The sequence below is a fragment of the Heptranchias perlo genome, chromosome 1 (assembly GCF_035084215.1).
Source record: "Heptranchias perlo isolate sHepPer1 chromosome 1, sHepPer1.hap1, whole genome shotgun sequence".
Classification (NCBI taxonomy): Eukaryota; Metazoa; Chordata; class Chondrichthyes; order Hexanchiformes; family Hexanchidae; genus Heptranchias; species Heptranchias perlo.
In genome coordinates this window covers 29087656-29109909 of record NC_090325.1, presented here as the reverse complement: position 1 = coordinate 29109909, position 22254 = coordinate 29087656, and the positions used below count along the sequence as shown (strand labels likewise).

At 47.9% G+C, this 22254-nt stretch overlaps 1 protein-coding gene and 1 non-coding gene across 2 annotated transcripts in view; both read right to left on the bottom strand.

Annotated features, from left to right (window-relative positions):
* haus1 (HAUS augmin-like complex, subunit 1) overlaps positions 1-9043 on the bottom strand; it is a 29306-nt gene extending 20263 nt beyond the window's left edge. The window contains exons 1-3 of the mRNA XM_067983013.1: positions 8938-9043; positions 3579-3753; positions 2645-2780 (exon numbers count right to left, since the gene is read on the bottom strand). Coding sequence (XP_067839114.1) covers positions 2645-2780; positions 3579-3753; positions 8938-8958 — 332 coding nt within the window. The 5' untranslated portion in view covers positions 8959-9043. The remainder of the gene's footprint in view (positions 1-2644; positions 2781-3578; positions 3754-8937) is intronic.
* Positions 9044-20069: 11026 nt separating this feature from the next.
* On the bottom strand, positions 20070-20142 carry trnak-cuu (transfer RNA lysine (anticodon CUU)). The gene has a single exon. It is a non-coding gene; the product is annotated as a tRNA-Lys (tRNA).
* Positions 20143-22254: the final 2112 nt, after the last annotated feature.

Genomic DNA, 22254 nt, shown 5'->3' with positions numbered 1-22254 from the left:
CCTTTAGTCATTTAGTCATTTTTGCCCTCTACCCTATCACAGACCTTCCCTTTTGTTTTGTTCTTTCCTCCCCTCCCTCCCCTTTCCCTGGCTCTGTATGTTCTGACAAAAGGTCTTCGACCTGAAACGTCAACTCGGTTTCTTTCTCCACAGATGCTGCCCGACTTGCTGAGCTTCTCCAGCATTTTCTGTTTTTATTGCATTTATATAGCGAGTTTAAATGTAGTAAAGCATCCCAAGGCACTTCACAGGAGCAATTTTCAAACAAAATTTGACACCGAGCCACAAGATAATAGGACAGGAAGAGGTAGGTTTTGAGAAGCGTCTTAAAAGGAGGAGAGAGGTAGAGAGGCTGAGAAGTTTAGGGAGGGAATTCTAGAGTTTAGGGCCTAGGCAGCTGAAGGCACAGCCACCAATGGTAGAGCAATTAAAATCGGGGATGCACAAGAGGCAAGAATTGGAGGAGCTCAGAGATCTTGGAGGGTTGTAGGGCTGGAGGAGGTTACAGTGATAGGGAGGGACAAGGCCATGGAGGATTTGAAAACAAGGATGAGAATTTTAAAATCGGGAGCCAATGTGGGTCAGCGAGCACGGGGGTAATGGGTGAACGGAACTTGGTGCGAGTTAGGATATGGGCAGCAGCAGAGTTTTGGATGAGCTCAAGCTTATAGAGCATAGAAGAGAGAGGTCATCCAGGAGAGCATTGGAATAATCAAGTCTAGAGGTAACAAAGGCTCGGATGAGGTTTCAGCAGCAGATGAGCTGTGGTAGGGGCGGAGACGGGCGATGTTACGGAGCAGGAAGTAGGAGGCCTTCGTGATGGAGCGGATACGTGGGCGGAAGCTCATCATGGGGTCAAATAGGACGCCAGGGCCGCGAATAGTCTGATTCAGCCTCAGACAGCGGCCAGGGAGAGGGATGGGGTCGGTGGCTAGGGAATGAAATTTGTGGCGGGGACTGAAGACAATGGTTTCGGTCTGCCCAATATTTATTTGGAGGAAATTTTTGCTCATCCAGTCGGACAGGCAGTGTGACAAATCAGAGACAGTGGAGGGGTGGAGAGTGGTGGCGGTGAGGTAGAGCTGGGCATCGTCAGCGTACATGTGAAACCTGATGTGTTTTCGAATGATGTCACCGAGGGGCAGTACGTAGATGAGAAATATGGAGGGGGCCAAGAATAGATCCTTGGGGGACTTCAGAGTTAACAGTGGGGGTGCGGGAAGAGAAGCCATTGCAGGTGATTCTCTGGCTATGACCGGATAGATAAGAACGGAACCAGGCGAGGACAGTCCCACCCAGCTGGATGACGAAAGAAGAAAATTCACTCTCGATTGCTATCTATAAGCCCTAGTATAAGACCTGCACCTAAAGTGCTATAAGCTGCAGGGCTACGGACCGGGTGCTGGAAGGTGGGATTAGAACGGCCACCTGGTTGTTCTTCGAGCCGGTGCGGACACGATGGGCCGAATGGCCCCCTTCTGTGCTGTATCTTTTCTATGGTTCTATTCTACTTGAATTGTCGACAAATGAGGGCAAGGTCAGGACAGACTATGATGCCATTGCAGTTGAATAGCCAGCTGTTACTGTTCCCCAGTTGAAGAATTACCTCATCGAAGAGGTATTGTAGGGTGCCTGGCATCCATCTAACTGTACCACAGCAAGAAGTCAATGCCTTCACGAGCAGAGGAAAGGAGGGAAAAAAGTGAGAATATATACAAAAAAGCTTTCTGTAAGTATTAATTTAAGTAGCGGCCGAATGTGGAAAGGTGAAAAAAATTGCCAGGATTCATGCTCCCAATTACTAGCCAGTGTCGCCTTCTGACAAAAATGCATCTGTGCAGAAGCTTAGTAAGGACAGAATTGGGCTCGACAGTAATGCCACCTGCCATTGAGTAGACTGCAGATACTCACATGAACAATGGCCCTGTGGGCCAAAAGATGACCAGTACTCATGGAACCATACTGCAGCAAAGAGCTAACGCCTTCAGGAGAAGGGAGGGAGGGGGGAAATCAAGTCTTACATTTAAATTAATAACCATACATGTCATACAAACAGAACATGGGACAAGTTGTAGGATATGATTAACATCCATTGTGACATTAGTTATAACTCTCTCATGGTATGTATATCCCAACCACAAAGCTCATGTTGATTTTTTCCCCCTTCTCACTTGTTATTCATCAAAGAGTTCAATGGCATAAATATGGCATGCAGAGAGGGGCCAGAGGCAGACAGCACTTTACTAACAAACTTCATAGCAGCATCAATGCATTCCACTTATCTATATCTCACTTCCCCTGTTGTGCAAGTTTTTCTGTTCCCTCTTTAGGTACCTTCCAGGTCCACTTTAAGGAAGCCATGATGTGGAGATGCCGGTGATGGACTGGGGTTGACAATTGTAAACAATTTTACAACACCAAGTTATAGTCCAACGATTTTATTTGAAATTTACAAGCTTTCAGAGGCTTCCTCCTTCCTCAGGTAAATGTGACATTTACCTGAGGAAGGAGGAAGCCTCCGAAAGCTTGTAAATTTCAAATAAAATCGTTGGACTATAACTTGGTGTTGTAAAATTGTTTACACTTTAAGGAAGGGCTGTGAGACATTCTTACTGTTTGCTTAGGACCCCTATCGGATGGTTACCTGGTTTGAGAGGTATCTTTCAGGTCCAAAGCGAGGCTGCTATCCACCAGGTTTTTCAAGCAGCTAGATCCATTACTGGAGAGGCTAGTGGGGGACAAGCCCACACTTTCCATAATGAATTCCTGCTTGTAGCCAGCTGAAGAGAAAGAAAAGCAAAACAGCAAAGCACAATGATCACATTTTTATGTCAAGTTACAAACAGCACGAGCCTTGGCCTGGGTGCTGGCAATCCAAGTCTCCATCCAGGTGCAAGACTCAAGGTTTGAATCACATCAGAAACAGAACAGCTTAGCATTGGGACGCTAAGAAAGGCAAAAAAAATTTTTTTTCCTAAGGAAAAAAGGAAACATCAGCCTTTCATCGGAACAAACAGGAGACACAATTCTGAAGCAAAATGAAAGACAATTATTAAGTCAGCACTATCGTCCGCTATCATCAGAACTTCTTAATTTAGCTTCCCCCCCCCACATATACAATGCCACGGTTAAAGCGCAATTTCTAACTAGCTTGCGACTTAGAGCCACAGGCCCAGTCTCAGCAGAGTTTTGCCATTTTTCTTCAAGTCTACACTGAATATCAGCCAGTACTCAGACACACTCCGCTTGGGGAGGGGGAAGAGAGGCAGGAGAATACTAAACTGTCAAACTCATCTCCAAGACTTAGCAACAGAAAACTATGTTCCATACGTAGAATCTAAAGCTAAGGAAGAACAGCCTGGCGTGATGCTGTTTCAAGTGGGGAAGAGTCAAATGTTGCAACCCCACTCAGTAACCTCCTCGACAGCAAAGATAGGAATCTCCGGATGCACGCAATCAGCAGCTTGAAATTCTATGGTGCAGCACATCAGTGTGCTAATAATGCTAACTGACTCTACCCCCGCCCAGATTCTACATTCAATTTAGTTCAGTTGAATAATATTCTGCAGCCAACTCACCATCAGACTTGTATTCCACAGTTTTTTGTTTCAGATCCTCAATCAGTTGGATGACATCATGGTTTCGAGTTTCGTTCCGCTCCATCAGGCGACACAGAACATCCATGGTCCATGGGTTCACTTCGTAGAAAGGGATTTGCTGGTCCCCGAAAATCTTTGATAGCCACATGGAAACCTGCAGTTGAACCACAAAGAAAAACTTAAAAATTTAATTGGATCAGAATATCCATTCATATTGGTCCCAAGCTTCCATACTGAACACCAGCAAAAGATTTCACAACACACTTCTCCAGTCCGTGGAACTCTTTCCAAACAGCGTTGTCGACTGGAACTCTTATCACTCGTACGTAGAAGTTTAAATACATAATTATCACTGGCCGAAAATGTTGTGGAATGCTCTGGGCCTGTTCCTCAGCACCCAACATTCCCATCCTTTCCACAGTACAAATTCTCCAGAACAGTTCTGTCTCTCTGCAATGACCAAAATAAATTTTGCTGGATTAACAGTTTTGAATATAAGAAAATGATGGACAGGAAATGACCAGCTGGTTCATCAAATCTGTCCCATACTGTCGTAATACAACTTATGCACACGATGATCTTTATTCCCCCTCGCCCAACCCCATAACCCCCAGAACAAATTTTAAAATGCCTGAAGCAGAAATGTTATAGTTGCTCTAGCAACCAAGCTCTCCGCCTACGGATCCTCGTGCACCGGGGGAACTCACTGCGTATGTCCAGAACTGCTGTCCTTCATGTACATATTACGAATTTCTGCTGATTTGACGCCCCAGACACTGATGGCCACGTAAAAAACAAATGATTGGCAACCATGTGTCTTTTACAGACATGTTAGCAATTTGTAGAACTTCTACAAAAAAGCTTCCAACACCACCAAAAATTTAATTGCTCATTCATCTCATTACATAAAATGGCTACCACGTTCACCTAATAAAAAGTGACTACACTTCCCAGTAATTCATTGCATTTGAACTATTTTGGAATGTTTGAGACATACAAGATATTATATAAGTACAAAATTCTTTATTTTTTTTTGTGCTGGGGATTAAAGTGCACCAATCTGTAGAATGGCAATTCAAATTCAAGTGTGACAACGGACACAGATTCAAAATAGCAAAAAGCAAATTTAAGACTGATGTTAGAGAAGTTTTTTCTCGCACAGAATGATCTTCCAGGTTAGGTCAGAAGCAAAGTTGTTTAAGACCTTGATTTTATGGTCTTTCTAGATAAAAGAGCTACAATGTGGCCACTGGCCTTCTTCAGCATCAGGAAACAGGGTGAACAGGCTGGGGCTCTAGAAAAGAGAAGGCTGAGGAGTGACCTGATAATAATAGGGCTTGATAGGGTCAATGTAGATTAAAATGTTTCCATGTTGGGGGGGGGGGGGGGGGGGGGGGAAGGGTGGAAGAAAGGAAAGGGTGTCTAAAATTAGAGGTCATAAAAAAATCCAATAGGGAATTCAGGAGAAACTTCTTTACAAAGAGTGGTAAGAATGTGCCAAAGGGGTAATAGTGGCAACTAGCAGAGACGCAGTTAAGGGGAAGCTAGATAAACACGTGAGGGAGAAAGGAACAGAAGGATGTGTTGATGAGGTTAGATGAAGGAGGGAGGAGGCTCGTGTTGAGAATCCCTACGTGGTCAGTTTTCAGTAAAATATTAAAATGCCTACGTGGCAAAGAAGCAGAATGCAAAATGGTTAGAAAGGGTTAATTAGTTAGTAACTGAGATTGGTACAGGTGGCCTGGCCTCCTGCTGGGCCATATGTTTGTGTAGTCAGCAGGTTTGCATGGTCTTAGCAATGTAGAGTCTTTGATGTGATTCAAGGACTGGTCTGAATGTCTCCATGTTTATGGCAGATCAATATAGGTAACGAGCTTAGCCAAAGTTGAAAGACATTCCAGGTTGGGAGATAAGGAACAGAAGGGACAGGGAAGAACATTCCAAGTTGGAAGGTGAGGAAGTATCCCCTTTGATGTCTAACAGCAGCATGATCAGCACATGGACGATTTATGATTGGCCGGAAATAATGTAACCTCGCATGGCAACCTATGCCCGGCTTATGATTGGTGTTGACCCTCGTTAAGTATGTTCCAACCCGTATTGATTTGTATAAAAACGTGTGGATTTCTGTATGTTTTTGTTCTTGCTCTGCCAGCATAGAGGGACTCTATCAGGAGTCCAAATCAATGCTGCAGACTAAGAACCCTGCTATTAAAGTTGTGATGAACTTTAAAATGTATTCGACTTCAGTTTTTACTGAACCAGACTGAGGGGAAAGAATCCGGATCGTCAGTGTGGAGGGTAAACACCAGCATGGACCAGTTGGGCCGAATGGCCGGTTTCTGTGCTGTACATTCTATGTAATTCAACGAAACACCAGCAATTTAGTAAATTTTTCCCAATGGCCCAAAATTCTAAGCAACGAGTTTTGGTTGCAGTATAAATGCTTTAGATTGTGACTGGCCACTGACCCAGAGCCGGCCTGCCCCACTGGCCACTGACCCTGAGCCGGCCTGCCCCACTGGCCACTGACCCAGAGCCGGCCTGCCCCACTGGCCACTGACCCAGAGCCAGCCTGCCCCACTGGCCACTGACCCAGAGCCGGCCTGCCCCACTGGCCACTGACCCAGAGCCGGCCTGCCCCACTGGCCACTGACCCAGAGCCGGCCTGCCCCACTGGCCACTGACCCAGAGCCGGCCTGCCCCACTGGCCACTGACCCAGAGCCGGCCTGCCCCACTGGCCACTGACCCAGAGCCGGCCTGCCCCACTGGCCACTGACCCAGAGCCGGCCTGCCCCACTGGCCACTGACCCAGAGCCGGCCTGCCCCACTGGCCACTGACCCAGAGCCGGCCTGCCCCACTGGCCACTGACCCAGAGCCGGCCGGCCTGCCCCACTGGCCACTGACCCAGAGCCGGCCGGCCTGCCCCACTGGCCACTGACCCAGAGCCGGCCAGCCTGCCCCACTGGCCACTGACCCAGAGCCGGCCTGCTCCACTAACCACTGACCTAGAGCCAGAGCCAGAGCCGGCCTGCTCCACTGACCCAGAGCCGGCCTGCCCCACTGACCACTGACCCAGAGCCGGCCTGCCCCACTGACCACTGACCCAGAGCCGGCCTGCCCCACTGACCACTGACCCAGAGCCGGCCTGCTACAGTGACCACTGACCCAGAGCCGGCCTGCCCCACTGACCACTGACCCAGAGCCGGCCTGCCCCACTGACCACTGACCCAGAGCCGGCCTGCTACAGTGACCACTGACCCAGAGCCGGCCTGCCCCACTGACCACTGACCCAGAGCCAGCCTGCTACAGTGACCACTGACCACTGACCCAGAGCCGGCCTGCCCCACTGACCACTGACCCAGAGCCGGCCTACCCCACTGACCACTGACCCAGAGCCGGCCTGACCCACTGACCACTGACCACTGACCCAGACCCGGCCGGACCCACTGACCCAGACCCGGCCTGCCCCACTGACCACTGACCCAGAGCCGGCCTGCCCCACTGACCATTGACCCAGACCCGGCCTGCTCCACTGACCATTGACCCAGACCCGGCCTGCCCCACTGACCATTGACCCAGACCCGGCCTGCTCCACTGACCACTGACCCACAGCCGGCCTGCTCCACTGACCACTGACCCACAGCCGGCCTGCCCCACTGACCATTGACCCAGACCCGGCCTGCCCCACTGACCCAGACCCGGCCTGCCCCACTGACCATTGACCCAGACCCGGCCTGCCCCACTGACCATTGACCCAGACCCGGCCTGCCCCACTGACCATTGACCCAGACCCGGCCTGCCCCACTGACCATTGACCCAGACCCAGCCTGCTCCACTGACCACTGACCACTGACCACTGACCCAGAGCCGGCCTGCCCCACTGACCATTGACCCAGACCCGGCCTGCCCCACTGACCATTGACCCAGACCCGGCCTGCCCCACTGACCATTGACCCAGACCCGGCCTGCCCCACTGACCATTGACCCAGACCCGGCCTGCCCCACTGACCATTGACCCAGACCTGGCCTGCTCCACTGACCATTGACCCAGACCCGGCCTGCTCCACTGACCATTGACCCAGACCCGGCCTGCCCCACTGACCATTGACCCAGACCCGGCCTGCTCCACTGACCATTGACCCAGACCCGGCCTGCCCCACTGACCACTGACCCAGAGCCGGCCTGCTCCACTGACCATTGACCCAGAGCCGGCCTGCTCCGCTGACCACTGACCCAGACCCGGCCTGCCCCGCTGACCATTGACCCAGAGCCGGCCTGCTCCGCTGACCATTGACCCAGAGCCGGCCTGCTCCGCTGACCATTGACCCAGAGCCGGCCTGCCCCGCTGACCACTGACCCAGAGCCGGCCTGCTCCGCTGACCACTGACCCAGACCCGGCCTGCCCCACTGACCATTGACCCAGACCCGGCCCGCCCCACTGACCATTGACCCAGACCCGGCCCGCTCCACTGACCATTGACCCAGACCCGGCCTGCTCCATTGACCATTGACCCAGACCCGGCCTGCTCCACTGACCATTGACCCAGACCCGGCCTGCCCCACTGACCATTGACCCAGACCCGGCCTGCCCCACTGACCATTGACCCAGACCCGGCCTGCCCCACTGACCATTGACCCAGACCCGGCCTGCTCCACTGACCATTGACCCAGACCCGGCCTGCCCCATTGTCCCAGACCCGGCCTGCCCCATTGTCCCAGACCCGGCCTGCCCCATTGACCCAGACCCGGCCTGCCCCACTGACCATTGACCCAGACCCGGCCTGCCCCGCTGACCATTGACCCAGACCCGGCCTGCCCCGCTGACCATTGACCCAGACCCGGCCTGCCCCGCTGACCATTGACCCAGACCCGGCCTGCCCCGCTGACCATTGACCCAGACCCGGCCTGCCCCGCTGACCATTGACCCAGACCCGGCCTGCCCCGCTGACCATTGACCCAGACCCGGCCCGCCCCGCTGACCATTGACCCAGACCCGGCCCGCCCCGCTGACCATTGACCCAGACCCGGCCCGCCCCGCTGACCATTGACCCAGACCCGGCCCGCCCCGCTGACACTCCCTCCACCACCTCGGCGAGCACCAATCGTGACTGACAATCGCGCCATCCAATCAGGTTACGAGTCTCTCTCAAACGCTCCGTCTCGCCACCAATCAGCCGGAGACAGGTGGGCGGGACTTCCGTTGCCATGGTATTTGCGCAAAAAAAACCCGCCGAAAATAAGTTCTAAACTTTTCAAAATCTAATTCTAACCTTATAATTTTGTGCGTTTTTTAACATTTAAAGTTCAAAGTGTAATAAAATAAAACACTTTACCTTGGCGCTTTTGGAATCCATTTTTAGTTTTTTTTTTGAAACGTAAACATCAACTTTAACATCCGAGGAACCGCCCGGCTTTTCCCGCCATCTTTTTGGGCCCGGTTACCCAGGCGCCTTTGCGCTCGTCCCGCCCCTTTTCCGTGACGTCACGCACAGGCTCACTGTGACCACCTTTGACACAGGAAAGAACAATCGGGCTGAGGTTTAAACATTGAGTGCAGTATCACTTTACTCAGCTTAAAGTGTCTCACGTTTGTAACCACACTCTTCCTGTAAACTCTGACATACATAGAAGTTACATAAAAGCATAAGGGATCCTGGGCTTTATAAATAGAATTGTAAACAATTTTACAACACCAAGTTATAGTCCAGCAATTTTATTTTAAATTCACAAGCTTTCGGAGATTTTCTCCTTCCTCAGGCAAACATTTGCCTGAGGAAGGAGAAAATCTCCGAAAGCTTGTGAATTTAAAATAAAATTGCTGGACTATAACTTGGTGTTGTAAAATTGTTTACAATTGTCAACCCCAGTCCATCACCGGCATCTCCACATTATAAATAGAGGCATAGAGTACAAAAACAAGGAAGTGATGGTCAAACCTTTATAATAATCACTGGTTAGACCTCAGCTGGAGTATTGTGTCCAATTCTGGGCACCACACTTTCGGAAGGATGTCAAGACCTTGGAGAGGGTGCAGAAGAGATTTACTGGAATGGTGCCAGGGATGTGGGACTTCAGTTATTTGGAGAGGCTAGAGAAACTGGGATTGTTCTCCCAAGAGCAGAGAAGGTTAGGGGGGAGATTTCATAGAGCTGTTCAAAATTTGAGGGGTTTTGATAGAGTACATTAGGAGAAACTGCACCAGCATAAGGGTCAGTAACCAGAGGACACAGGTTTAAGATAATTGGTAAAAAAAAATCAGGGGAGGGCAATGAGAATTATTTTTACGAAGTGAGTTGAGGCAACTGGCATAGATGCATTTAAGGGGAAGCTAGATAAACACGTGAGGGAGAAAGGAACAGAAGGATGTGTTGATGAGATTAGATGAAGTAGGGAGGAGGTTCGTGTGGAGCTTAAACACCAGCATAGACCAGTTGGGCCGAATGGCCTGTTTCTGTGCTTACATTCTATGTAATTTGATGAACCAGCAATTTAGTGAACTTTTCCCAATGGCCCAAAATTCTGGGATGCACTTCCTGAAAAGGTGGTGGCAGCAGATTCAATAGCAACTTTTCAAAAGAGAATTGGATAAATACTTGTAAAGGAGAAATTTGCGGCGCTATTGGGAAAGAGTGGGGGAGTGGGACTAATTGGAGAACTCTTTCAAAGAGCAGACATAGACACAATGGGACAAATGGCCTCCTTCTGTGCTGTATGATTCCATATGGAAATAGGCCATTTGGCTCAGCCAGTCCCATTGGTGTTTACACTCCACAGAGCAAGTAGTCTTGATCACATGTTCCTGCCCTATTCCCATAGCCCTTTATCCCATTTGCCTTCATCCAAATATCCACTCTAATCCCAAATCCACTCTAATCCCAATTAGCATGGATAGAGGATTGGTTAAACGACAGAAAACAGAGAGTAGGGATAAACAGGTCAATCTCAGGTTGGCAGACTATAAGTAGTGGGGAGCCGCAAAGATAGGTGCTTGGGTCTCAGCTATTTATAATCTATATTAATGACTTAGATGAAGGGACCGAGTGTAATGTATCCAAATTTGCTGACGATACAAAGCTAGGTGGGAAAGTAAGCTGTGAGGGGGATACAAAGAGTCTGCAAAGGGATATAGACAGATTAAATGAGTGGGCAAGAAGGTGGCAGAAGGAATATAATGTGGGGAAATGTGAGGTTATTCACTTTGGTAGGATGAATAGAAAAACAGAATATTTTTTAAATGGTGAGAAACTATTAAATGTTGGTGCCCTCGTACAAGAAACACAAAAAGTTAGTACGCAGGTACAGCAGGCAATTAGGAAAGCAAATGACATATTGGACTTTATTGCAAGGGGGTTGGAGTACAAGAATAAGGAAGTCTTACTACAGTTGCACAGGGCTTTAGTGAGACCTCACCTGGAGTACTGCATAGACTTTTGATCTTATCTTAGGAAGGACTTGTCTTGGAGGCGATACAACAGTCCCGTCTTCACACTGAGGACACCATCCAACGTGTTGTGTGGCACTACCACCGTGCTAAATGGGATAGATTCAGAACAGATCTAGCAGCTCAAAACTGGGCATCCAGGAGGCGCTGTAGGCCATCAGCAGCAGCAGAATTGTATTCCAGCACAATCTGTAACCTCATGGCCCGGCGTATTCCTCACTCTACCATTACCAACAAGCCAGGGGATCAACCCTGGTTCAATGAGGAGTGTAGAAGAGCAGTGCCAGGTGCACCTAAAAATGAAGTGCCAACCAAAAGGGTTTGCAACCATCTTCAGCCAGAAGTGCTGAGTGGATGATCCATCTTGGCCTCCTCCGGAGATCCCCACCATCACAGAAGCCAGTCTTCAGCCAATTCGATTAGCTCCACATGATATCAAGAAACGGCTGAGTGCACTGGATACATGAAAGGCTACGCGCCCCGACAACATCCCAGCTGTAGTGCTGAAGACTTGTGCTCCAGAACTAGCTGTGCCTCTAGCCAAACTATTCCTATTTTTTTCTATGGTCACCACATTACAGGAAAGATGTGATTCTATTAGAGAGGGTACAGAGGAGATTTACGCCCAGAGGTTGGTGGGGGTCTAGAACTCACTGCCTGAAAGGGTGGTAGAGGCATAAAGCCTCAACTCATTGAAAAAGTACTTGGATGTGCATTTGAAGTGCTGTAACCTACAGGGCTATGGACTAAGAGCTGGAAAGTGGGATTAAGCTGGATAGCTCTTTTTCGGCCGGCAAGGCACGATGGGCCAAATGGCCCTCTTCTGCACCATAACTTTCTATGTTTCCAGTACAGCTAAACTCTGGCATCTACCCGACAATGTGGAAAATTGCCCAGGTATGTCCTGTCCACAAAAAGCAGCATAAATCCAATCTGGCTAATTACCGCCCCATCAGTCTACTCTCAATCATCAGCAAAGTGATGGAAGGTGTCGTCGACAGTGCTATCAAGTGGCACTTACTCACCAATAACCTGCTCACTGATGCTCAGTTTGGGTTCCGCCAGCACCACTCGGCTCCAGACCTCATTTCAGCCTTGGTCCAAACATGGACAAAAGAGCTGAATTCCAGAAATGAGGTGAAAGTGACTGCCCTTGACATCAAGGCAGCATTTGACCGAGTGTGGCACCAAGGAGCCCTAGTAAAATTGAAGTCAATGGGAATCAGAGGGAAAACTCACCAGTGGCTGGAGTCATACCTATACAAAGGAAGATGGTAGTGGTTGTTGGAGGCCAATCATCTGAGCCCCAGGACATTGCTGCAGGAGTTCCTCAGGGCAGTGTCCTAGGCCCAACCATCTTCAGCTGCTTCATCAATGACCTTCCCTCCAACATAAGGTCAGAAATGAGGATGTTCGCTGATGATTTTTTTATTCGTTCATGGGATGTGGGCATCTCTGGCGAGGCTGGCATTTATTGCCCATCCCTAATTGCCCTTGAGAAGGTGGTGGTGAGCCGCCTTCTTGAATCGCTGCAGTCCGTATGGTGAAGGTTCTCCCACAGTGCTGTTAGGAAGGGAGTTCCAGGATTTTGACCCAACGACGATGAAGGAACGGCGATATATTTCCAAGTCGGGATGGTGTGTGACTTGGAGGGGAACGTGCAGGTGGTGTTGTTCCCATGTACCTGCTGCTCTTGTCCTTCTAGATGGTAGAGGTTGCGGGTTTGGGAGGTGCTGTCGAAGAAGCCTTGGCGAGTTTCTGCAGTGCATCCTGTGTATGGTGCACACTGCAGACACTGTGCGCAGTGTTCAGTTCCATTCGCGACTCCTCAGATAATGAAGCAGTCTGAGTCCGCCTGCAGCAAGACCTGGACAACAACCAGGCTTGGGCTGATAAGTGGCAAGTAACATTCGCGCCAGACAAGTGCCAGACAATGACCATCTCCAATAAGAGAGAGTCTAACCACCTCCCCTTGACATTCAATGGCATTACCATCGCCGAATCCCCCACCATCAACTTCCTGGGGGTCACCATTGACCTGAAACGTAATTGGACCAACCACATAAATACTGTGGCTACAAGAACAGATCAGAGGCTGGGTGTTCTGCGGCGAGTGACTCACCTCCGAACTCCCCAAAGCCTTTCCACCATCTACAAGGCACAAGTCAGGAGTGTGATGGAATACTCTCTACTCGCCTGGATGAGTGCAGCTCCAACAACACTCAAGAAGCTCGATACCATCCAGGACAAAGCAGCCCGCTTGATTGGCATCTCATCCACCACCCTAAACATTCACTCCCTTCACCACTGGCGCACAGTGGCTGCAGTGTGTACCATCTACAGGATGCACTGCAGCAACTCGCCAAGGCTTCTTCGACAGCACCTCCCATACCAGCGACTTCCACCACCTAGAAGGACAAGGGCAGCAGGCACATGGGAACAACACCACCTGCACGTTCCCCTCCAAGTCACAAACCATCCCGACTTGCAAATATATCGCCGTTCCTTCATCGTCGTTAGGTCAAAATCTGGAACTTCCTTCCTAACAGCACTGTGGGAGAACCGTCACCACACGGACTGCAGCGGTTCAAGAAGGCAGCTCACCATCACCTTCTCAAGGGCAATTAGGGATGGGCAATAAATGCCGGCCTCGCCAGCGACGCCCACATCCCATGAACGAATAAAAAAAAATGAAGGTTCACTCGATTAATTCCTGGGATGAGAGGGTTGTCCTGTGAGGAGAGGTTGAGTCGAATGAGCCTATTCTCTCTGAAGTTTAAAAGAATGAGAGGTGATCTCATTGAAACATATAAGATTATTAGGGGGCTTGACAGGGTAGATGCTGAGAAATTGTTTACCCTGGCTGGAGAATCTAGAACTAGGGGGGATAGTGGCTGGGTAAGGGGTCGGCCATTCAAGACTGAGATGAGGAGGAATTTCTTCACGCAGAGGGTTGTGAATCTTTGGAATTCTCTACCCCAGAGAGCTGTGGATGCTGAGTCATTGAATATATTCAATGCTGAGATGGATAGATTTTTGGACTCTAGGGGAATCACGGGAAATGGGGATGGGGTGGGAAAGTGGAGTTGAGGTCAAAGATCAGCTATTATCTTATTGAATGTCAGAGCAGGCTCGAGGGGCCATTAGGCGTACTCCTGCTCCTAGTTAATTCTTTAGAAGACCAAAGGTAGCTGCAAAGAGATATTGATAAGATGGAGGAATGGACTAAAATGTGGCAGATGGAATTCAATGTTAGTAAGCATGAGATGATACATTTTGGTAAAAACATAACAGCAGTAACTATACTCTGACATAGTTTCTCCCTGAACTACTTACCCTGGAAGTGTATTTCACAACTCTCTGTGTAAAGAAGTTCCTCGTTCTCTGTTCTAAATTTCACATTTAATATTGTATCTATGGCCCCTCACTCGAGACCCCTCAACTACTGGAAGCAATCTGCTCCTATCTGCCCTGTTCCATCCTTTTAAACACTTCTATCATTTCGCCCCATAATCTGTGTTGTCCTGATGAAAAAAGCCCCAATTTTTCAAGTGTTTATTTGTATTGTGTTTTCTCAGACTAAGCAGCTTCCTCTCTTAAAGTCTCATTACCCTTCCTATGGTGTGAAGCCCAAATAGTGCACACAGTACTCTGAGATCTTATTAAAGTTTTACACAGGCACATTATTACCTCTTCGTTTTTATATTCTATAACTTGTGACAAGACCTAGAGTTCCATTAGGTTTCTTTATGGCCTTATCAACCTGAGGTGCTGCCTTTAATGTCCTATGAACCTGTACCTTCAAATCCCTCTGCTTTTCCACAGTACAGAGCATCCTTCCATTCAGAGTATAGTTACTGCTGTTATGTTTTTACCAAAATGTATCATCTCATGCTTACTAACATTGAATTCCATCTGCCACATTTTAGTCCATTCCTCCATCTTATCAATATCTCTTTGCAGCTACCTTTGGTCTTCTAAAGAATTAACTATACCTCATTTTTCCTTACGCCCCTTAAGAGAGAATTGCCAAACGTAAGAATATTTGAAGTAGGGAAAAAGTAACATCTTCTTCTTAATGCTACTAACCATCATGCTGTGTAGGCTGTGCTGCTTATTTTGCTGAGTGTGTGGCTTATTTTGCTGAATTGTAAACTGTTAACCTTTGTAAGAAAAGCACGATACAAGCTTTCTATATTGTTATAAACCTAAGCTACATTATTATAAATCCTATGTTAAAGTGAAATACATATTAGTCAGCTGTCTGTTTCCAAACAAGCTTCTTACGACCTTGTGAGGGAGAAAGCCCTTCTGGTTAGCAACCACCTGGGCCATCCTGATGGCCTTGCTTGTTTGCTTGTGGAAAGGGAGGTGGCGGTTCCATTGGAGAAATGCAAAAGGGAGTTAGGATAGGCTGTGGGAATTAATGCAAAGAGTAAAGGGAGTAAGACTGATAGCCCCTTTCTAGACAGAGAGGATGACTGATGGAAAGCTTATAGAGCTTATTGTGTTTAAAACATATATAAGTGAGGTGCTTTTCGGTAACTAACCAGAACGTTCTCGGGACACGGCTGGACTGTCCGTAGATCAGGCTTTCAGTGGTGCACTCTGGGGTCTGTGGTTTCGTGAACAATAAGCCAGGTCGTATCAATCTAACCAGCATACTTAATTGTACTATTGTATTTTAAACATCTTTGCTACTTGTTATAACTTCTTAATATAGTTATTGTACTTTGACACCAACAGCCTCATGGCCTTTATTATCTTACTGCAGTTATACAGGGCCTTGGTGAGACCACACCTGGAGTATTGTGTGCAGTTTTGGTCTTCTTACCTAAGAAAGGATATACTTGCCATAGAGGGAGTGCAGCGAAGATTCACCAGACTGATTCCTGGGATGGCAGGACTGTCGTATGAGGAGAGATTGGGTCACTCAGCCTGTAATCACTCGAATTTAGAAGAATGAGAGGAGATCTCATTAATATGTATAAAATTCTGACAGGGCTAGACAGACTGGTTGCAGGGAGGATGTTTCCTCTGGCTGGGGGGTCTAGAACAAGGGGTCACAGTCTCAGGATACAGGGTAGGACATTTAGGACTGAGATGAGGAGAAATTTCTTCACTCAGAGGGTGGTGAACCTGTGGAATTCTCTACCACAGAAGGCTGTGGAGGCCAAGTCACTGAATATATTTAAGAAGGAGCTAGATAGATTTCCAGACACAAAGGCATCAAGGGGTATAGGGAGAGAGCAGGAATATGGTATTGAGATAGAGCATCAGCCATGAGCAGATGGAATGGTGGAGCAGGCTCGAAGGGCTGAATGGCCTACTTCTGCTCCTATTTTCTATGTTTCTATGTTTATTCAAGGACAATAACAGTTTAAGTAAAAGACATATTGGCATATATATTTTTCCTTACACCTTTGACTAGTGAACGACCCTTGTCACCTTCATTGTGAGGTAAGGCAGCTATGTGGTAAAAGAGGAACAATGACCCAAAAAGCAGAACAATAATTCAAAGATAGCAATAAGACCAGGGCCACGATGAGATAGTTAGACGAATGTGGTCAAACAAACTGGTCGCCTTGCAAAGGGTCTTGTGGTTAGATGAATAATGTTAAAACAAGCTAACCATCTTGAATTCATTAATAAACAATTTTGTTAATCTATAAGTGTCTTATGAATATTGTTCCGTTTATGCTCTGAGGTTCCTGCCAGGCGCGAAATAAAAACCCAACTTCTTTTAAGAACATAAGAAATAGGAGCAGGGGTAGGCCTTACGGCTCCTCGAGCCTGCTCCGTCATTCAATAAGATCATGGCTGATCTTCGACCTCAACTCCACTTTCCCGCCCGATTCCCATATTCCTTGATTCCCTTAGAGTCCAAAAGTCTATCGATCTCAATGTTAAATATACTCAATGACTGAGCATCCACAGCCCTCTGGGATAGAGAATTCCAAATATTCACGACCCTCTGAGTGAAGAAATTCCTCCTCATCCCAGTCCTAAATGGCGAACTCCTTCTCCTGAACCTATGTGCTCTAGTTCTAGACTCTCCCGCCAGGGGAAACATCCTCTCAGCATCTACCCTGTTAAGCTCTCTCAGAATCTTATATGTTTCAATGAGATCACCTCTCATTCTTCTAAACTCCAGAGAGTATAGGCCCATTCTACTCAATCTCCCCTCATAGGACAAACCTCTCATCCCAGGAATCAATCTAATGAACCTTCGTTTCACCGCCTCTAAGGCAAGTATATCCTTCCTTAGGTAAGGAGTAAACTGTACACAGTACTCCAGGTGTGGTCTCACCAAAGCCCTGTACAATTGCAGCAAGATTTCCTTACTCTTGCACTCCAATCCCCTTGCAATAAAGGTCAACACACCATTTGCCTTCCTAGTTGCTTGCTGTACCTGCATGTTAACTTCCTGTGTTTTGTGTACAAGGACACCCAAATCCCTCTGAACACCGACGCTTAATAGTTTCTCACCATTTAAAAAATATTCCGTTTTTCTATTCTTCCTACCAAAGTGAATAACCTTACATTTCCCCACATTATACTCCATCTGCCACCTTTTTGCCCACTCACTTAACCTGTCGATATCCCTTTGCAGACTCTTTGTGTCGGACAGAGGAATCAGTGAAGTCAAACGGCTGTCAGAAGAACACCTGACTATCAGAAGTCTACTTCACTATCGGAAAACTTAAAACGACCAGGTCGCCAACTTAATTACAACCTCTGCCCAGAGATCAAACGGGGTAACATGGTTATGATCTTTGTTGTCTAATATTTGATACCATTACATGTTTGATTTGACTATTAATAAATGAGACATTGATTACCATTTGGCATCACGTCTGAATCAGTTACACAATGTACCTATTTTTTTGAAAAAGAAGACAAATCTAATCCAGGTAATTGCATGCCAGTTAGTATAATATCTGTGGTAGGTAAAATTTTAGTCTTCAATTAAGGATAAAATGACCACATATCTAAATAGAAAGAAAATAGTTAGAAGAAGCCATCACGGATTCCAAAAGGGACAATTGTGCTTGAAAAACATCTTAAGTGTTCTTCAAAGAGGCAACACACATGGCGGATGGAGGACATATAGTTGATGTATTGTACCCGGACTTTAGGAAAGCTTTTGACAAGGTACCATGCTAAAGATTACTAGAGAAGATTAAGGGGTATGAAATTAGTCGGAAGATACGAAACAGGATTAAAAATGAGTTACAAGGGAGATAACAGACTAGGAGTTAAGGTCAGTTTTTCAGAGTGGTTGGAAGTGGGTAGTGGTGTCCAACAGGGTTAAGTTCTGTTCCTCTACACTTCTCTTATTGTGTACTCCCTTGCCTTGTTCGCCCTCCCCAAATGCATTACCTCACACTTCTCGGGATTGAATTCCATTTGCCACTTTTCTGCCCACCTGACCAGTCCATTGATATCATCCTGCAGTCGACAGCTTTCCTCCTCATTATAAAGCACACGGCCAAATTTTGTATTATCTGCAAACTTCTTAAATCATGCCCCCTACAATTTTTTATTCGTTCATGGAATGTGGGCGTCGCTGGCGAGGCCAGCATTTATTGCCCATCCCTAATTGCCCTTGAGAAGGTGGTGGTGAGCCACCTTCTTGAACCGCTTCAGTCCTTGTGGTGAAGGTTTTCCCACAGTGCTGTTAGGAAGGGAGTTCCAGGATTTTGACCCAGCGACGATGAAGGAACGGCGATGTATTTCCAAGTAGGGATGGTGTGTGACTTGGAGGGGAACATGCAGGTGGTGTTGTTCCCATGTGCCTGCTGCTCTTGTCCTTCTAGGTGGTAGAGGTCGCGGGCTGTAGAAGAAGCCTTGGCGAGTTGCTGCAGTGCATCCTGTGGATGGTACATACTGCAGCCACGGTGTGCCAGTGGTGAAGGGAGTGAATGTTTAGGGTGATGGATGGGGTGCCAATCAAGTGGGCTGCTTTGTCCTGGAGGGTATCGAGGGTCTTGAGTGTTGTTGGAGCTGCACTCATCTAGGCAAGTGGAGAGTATTCCATCACACTCCTGACTTGTGCCTTGTAGATGGTGAAAAGGCTTTGGGGAATCAGGAGGTGAGTCACTCGCCGCAGAATACCCAGCCTCTGACCTGCTCTCGTAGCCACAGTATTTATATGGCTGGCCCAGTTAAGTTTCTGGTCAATGGTGACCCCCAGGATGTTGATGGTGGGGGATTCGGCAATGGTAATGCCATTGAATGTCAAGGGGGGAGGTGGTTAGACCCTCTCTTATTGGAGATGGTTATTGCCTGACACTTCTCTGGTGCGAAAGTTACTTGCCACTTATCAGCTCAAGCCTGGATGTTGTCCAGGTCTTGCTGCATACGGGCATGGACTACTTCATTATCTGAGGGGTTGCGAATGGAACTGAACACTGTGCAATCATCAGTGAACATCCTCATTTCTGACCTTATGATGGAGGGAAGGTCATTGATGAAGCGGCTGAAGATGGTTGGGCCTAGGACACTGCCCTGAGGAACTCCTGCAGCAATGTCCTGGGGCTGAGATGATTGGCACCAAAAACTACTACCATCTTCCTTTAGAATCATAGAATCATAGAAGTTACAACATGGAAACAGGCCCTTCGGCCCAACATGTCCATGTCGCCCAGTTTATACCACTAAGCTAGTCCCAATTGCCTGCACTTGGCCCATATCCCTCGATACCCATCTTCCCCATGTAACTGTCCAAATGCTTTTTAAAAGACAAAATTGTACCCGCCTCTACTACTGCCTCTGGCAGCTCGTTCCAGACACTCACCACCCTTTGAGTGAAAAAATTGCCCCTCTGGATCCTTTTGTATCTCTCCCCTCTCACCTTAAATCTGTGCCCCCTCGTTATAGACTCCCCTACCTTTGGGAAAAGATTTTGACTATCGACCTTATCTATGCCCCTCATTATTTTATAGACTTCTATAAGATCACCCCTTAACCTCCTACTCTCCAGGGAATAAAGTCCCAGTCTGTCTATAGAAAAATGATACTCGCCCAACGTAGGGCTCGAACCCACGACCCTGACATTAAGAGTCTCATGCTTTACCGACTGAGCTAGCCGGGATTGCACTAGGTATGACTCCAGCCACTGGAGAGTTTTCCCCCTGATTCCCATTGACTTCAATTTTACTAGGGCTCCTTGGTGTCACACTCGGTCAAATGCTGCCTTGATGTCAAGGGCAGTCACTTTCACCTCATTTCTGGAATTCAGCTCTTTTGTCCATGTTTGGACCAAGGCTGTAATGAGGTCTGGAGCCGAGTGGTCCTGGCGGAACCCAAACTGAGCATCGGTGAGCAGGTTATTGGTGAGTAAGTGCCACTTGATAGCACTGTCGACGACACAATTCCATCACTTTGCTGATGATTGAGAGTAGACTGATGGGGCGGTAATTGGCCGGATTGGATTTGTCCTGCTTTTTGTGGACAGGACATACCTGGGCAATTATCCACATTGTCGGGTAGATGCCAGTGTTGTAGCTGTACTGGAACAGTTTGGCTAGAGGCGCGGCTAGTTCTGGAGCACAAGTGTTCAGCACTGCAGCCAGGATGTTGTCGGGGCCCATAGCCTTTGTTGTATCCAGTGCACTCAGCCGTTTCTTGATATCACGTGGAGTGAATCGAATTGGCTGAAGACTGGCTTCTGTGATGGTGGGGATATCGGGAGGAGGCCGAGCTGGATCATGCACTCGGCACTTCAGCCTTATCTTTTGCACTCACGTGCTGGACTCTGCCATCATTAAGGATGGGGATATTCACGGAGCCTCCTCCTCCCGTTAGTTGCTTAATTGTCCACCACCATTCACGAGCGGATGTGGCAGGACTGCAGAGCTTTAATCTGATCCGTTGGTTGTGGAATCATTTATTTATACCTATAGCATGGAGCTTCCACTGTTCAGCATGCATGTAGTCCTGTATTGTCGCTTCATCAGGTTGGCACCTCATTTTTAGGTACGCCTGATGCTGCTCCTGGCATGCTCTTCTATACTTCTCGTTAAACCAGGGTTGATCTCCTGGCTTGTTGGTAATGGTAGAGTGAGGAATATACCAGGCCACGAGGATACAGATTGTGCCGTGATACAATTCTGTTGCTGCTGATGGCCCACAGCACCTCATGGATGCCCAGTTTTTAGCTGCTCGATCTGTTCTGAATCTATCCCATTTAGCACGGTGGTAGTGCCACACAACACGTTGGAAGGGGGTGTCCTCAGTGCAAAGACAGGACTTCGTCTCCATGAGGACTGTGCGGTAGTCACTCCTACCAATACTGTCATGGAAAGATGCATCTGCAACAGGTAGATTGGTGAGGACGAGGTCCAGTTGGTTTTTCCCCTCGTGTTGGTTCGCTCACCACTTACCACAGGCCCAATCTGGTAGCTATGTCCTTCAGGATTCGGCCAGCTCGGTCAGTGATGAGGACTCCTAGGGCCACTCCCTTCTGACTGTATGTCACTATCACCACCTCTGGTGGGTCTGGCCTGCCCGTTGGACAAGACATACCCAGGGATGGTGATGGAAGAGTGTGGGACGTTGGCTGAAAGGTATGATTCTGTGAATATGGCCACGTCAGGCTATTGCTTGACGAGTCTGTGGGACAGCTCTCCCAGTTTTGGTACAAGTCCTCAGATGTTAGTGAGGAGGACGTTGCAGGCTCCACTGGGCTTGGTTTAAGAACATAAGAAATAGGCCCCTCGAGCCTGTTCCGCCATTCAATAAGATTATGCCTTTGTCATGTCCGGTGCCTCATGGTCTGACCGATTTTATTCTGATGACTTTTTGTAGCGAGATTATAAAACTGAGTGGCTTGCCAGGCTATTTCAGAGGGCGATTAAGAATCAACCACATTGCTGTGGGTCTGGAGTCACGTACAAGCCAGACCGAGTAAGGACAGCAGGTTTCCTTCCGTAAAGGACATTAGTGAACCAGTTGGGTTTTTAAAACTACAATCCAGTAGTTTCATGGCCACCATTACTGATAATAGTTTTTTTTTGTTTCAGATTTTATTTAATTGAGTTTAAATTGCCCAGCTGCCATGGCAGGATTTGAACTCATGACACTGGATTATTAGTCCCGGCCTCTGGATTAATGGTCCAGTAACATACACTGTTACCACACCCCTACATTTAAGTCTAAATCATTGATGTATAGCACAGACGCAAGGGACCTAGTACTAAGCCCT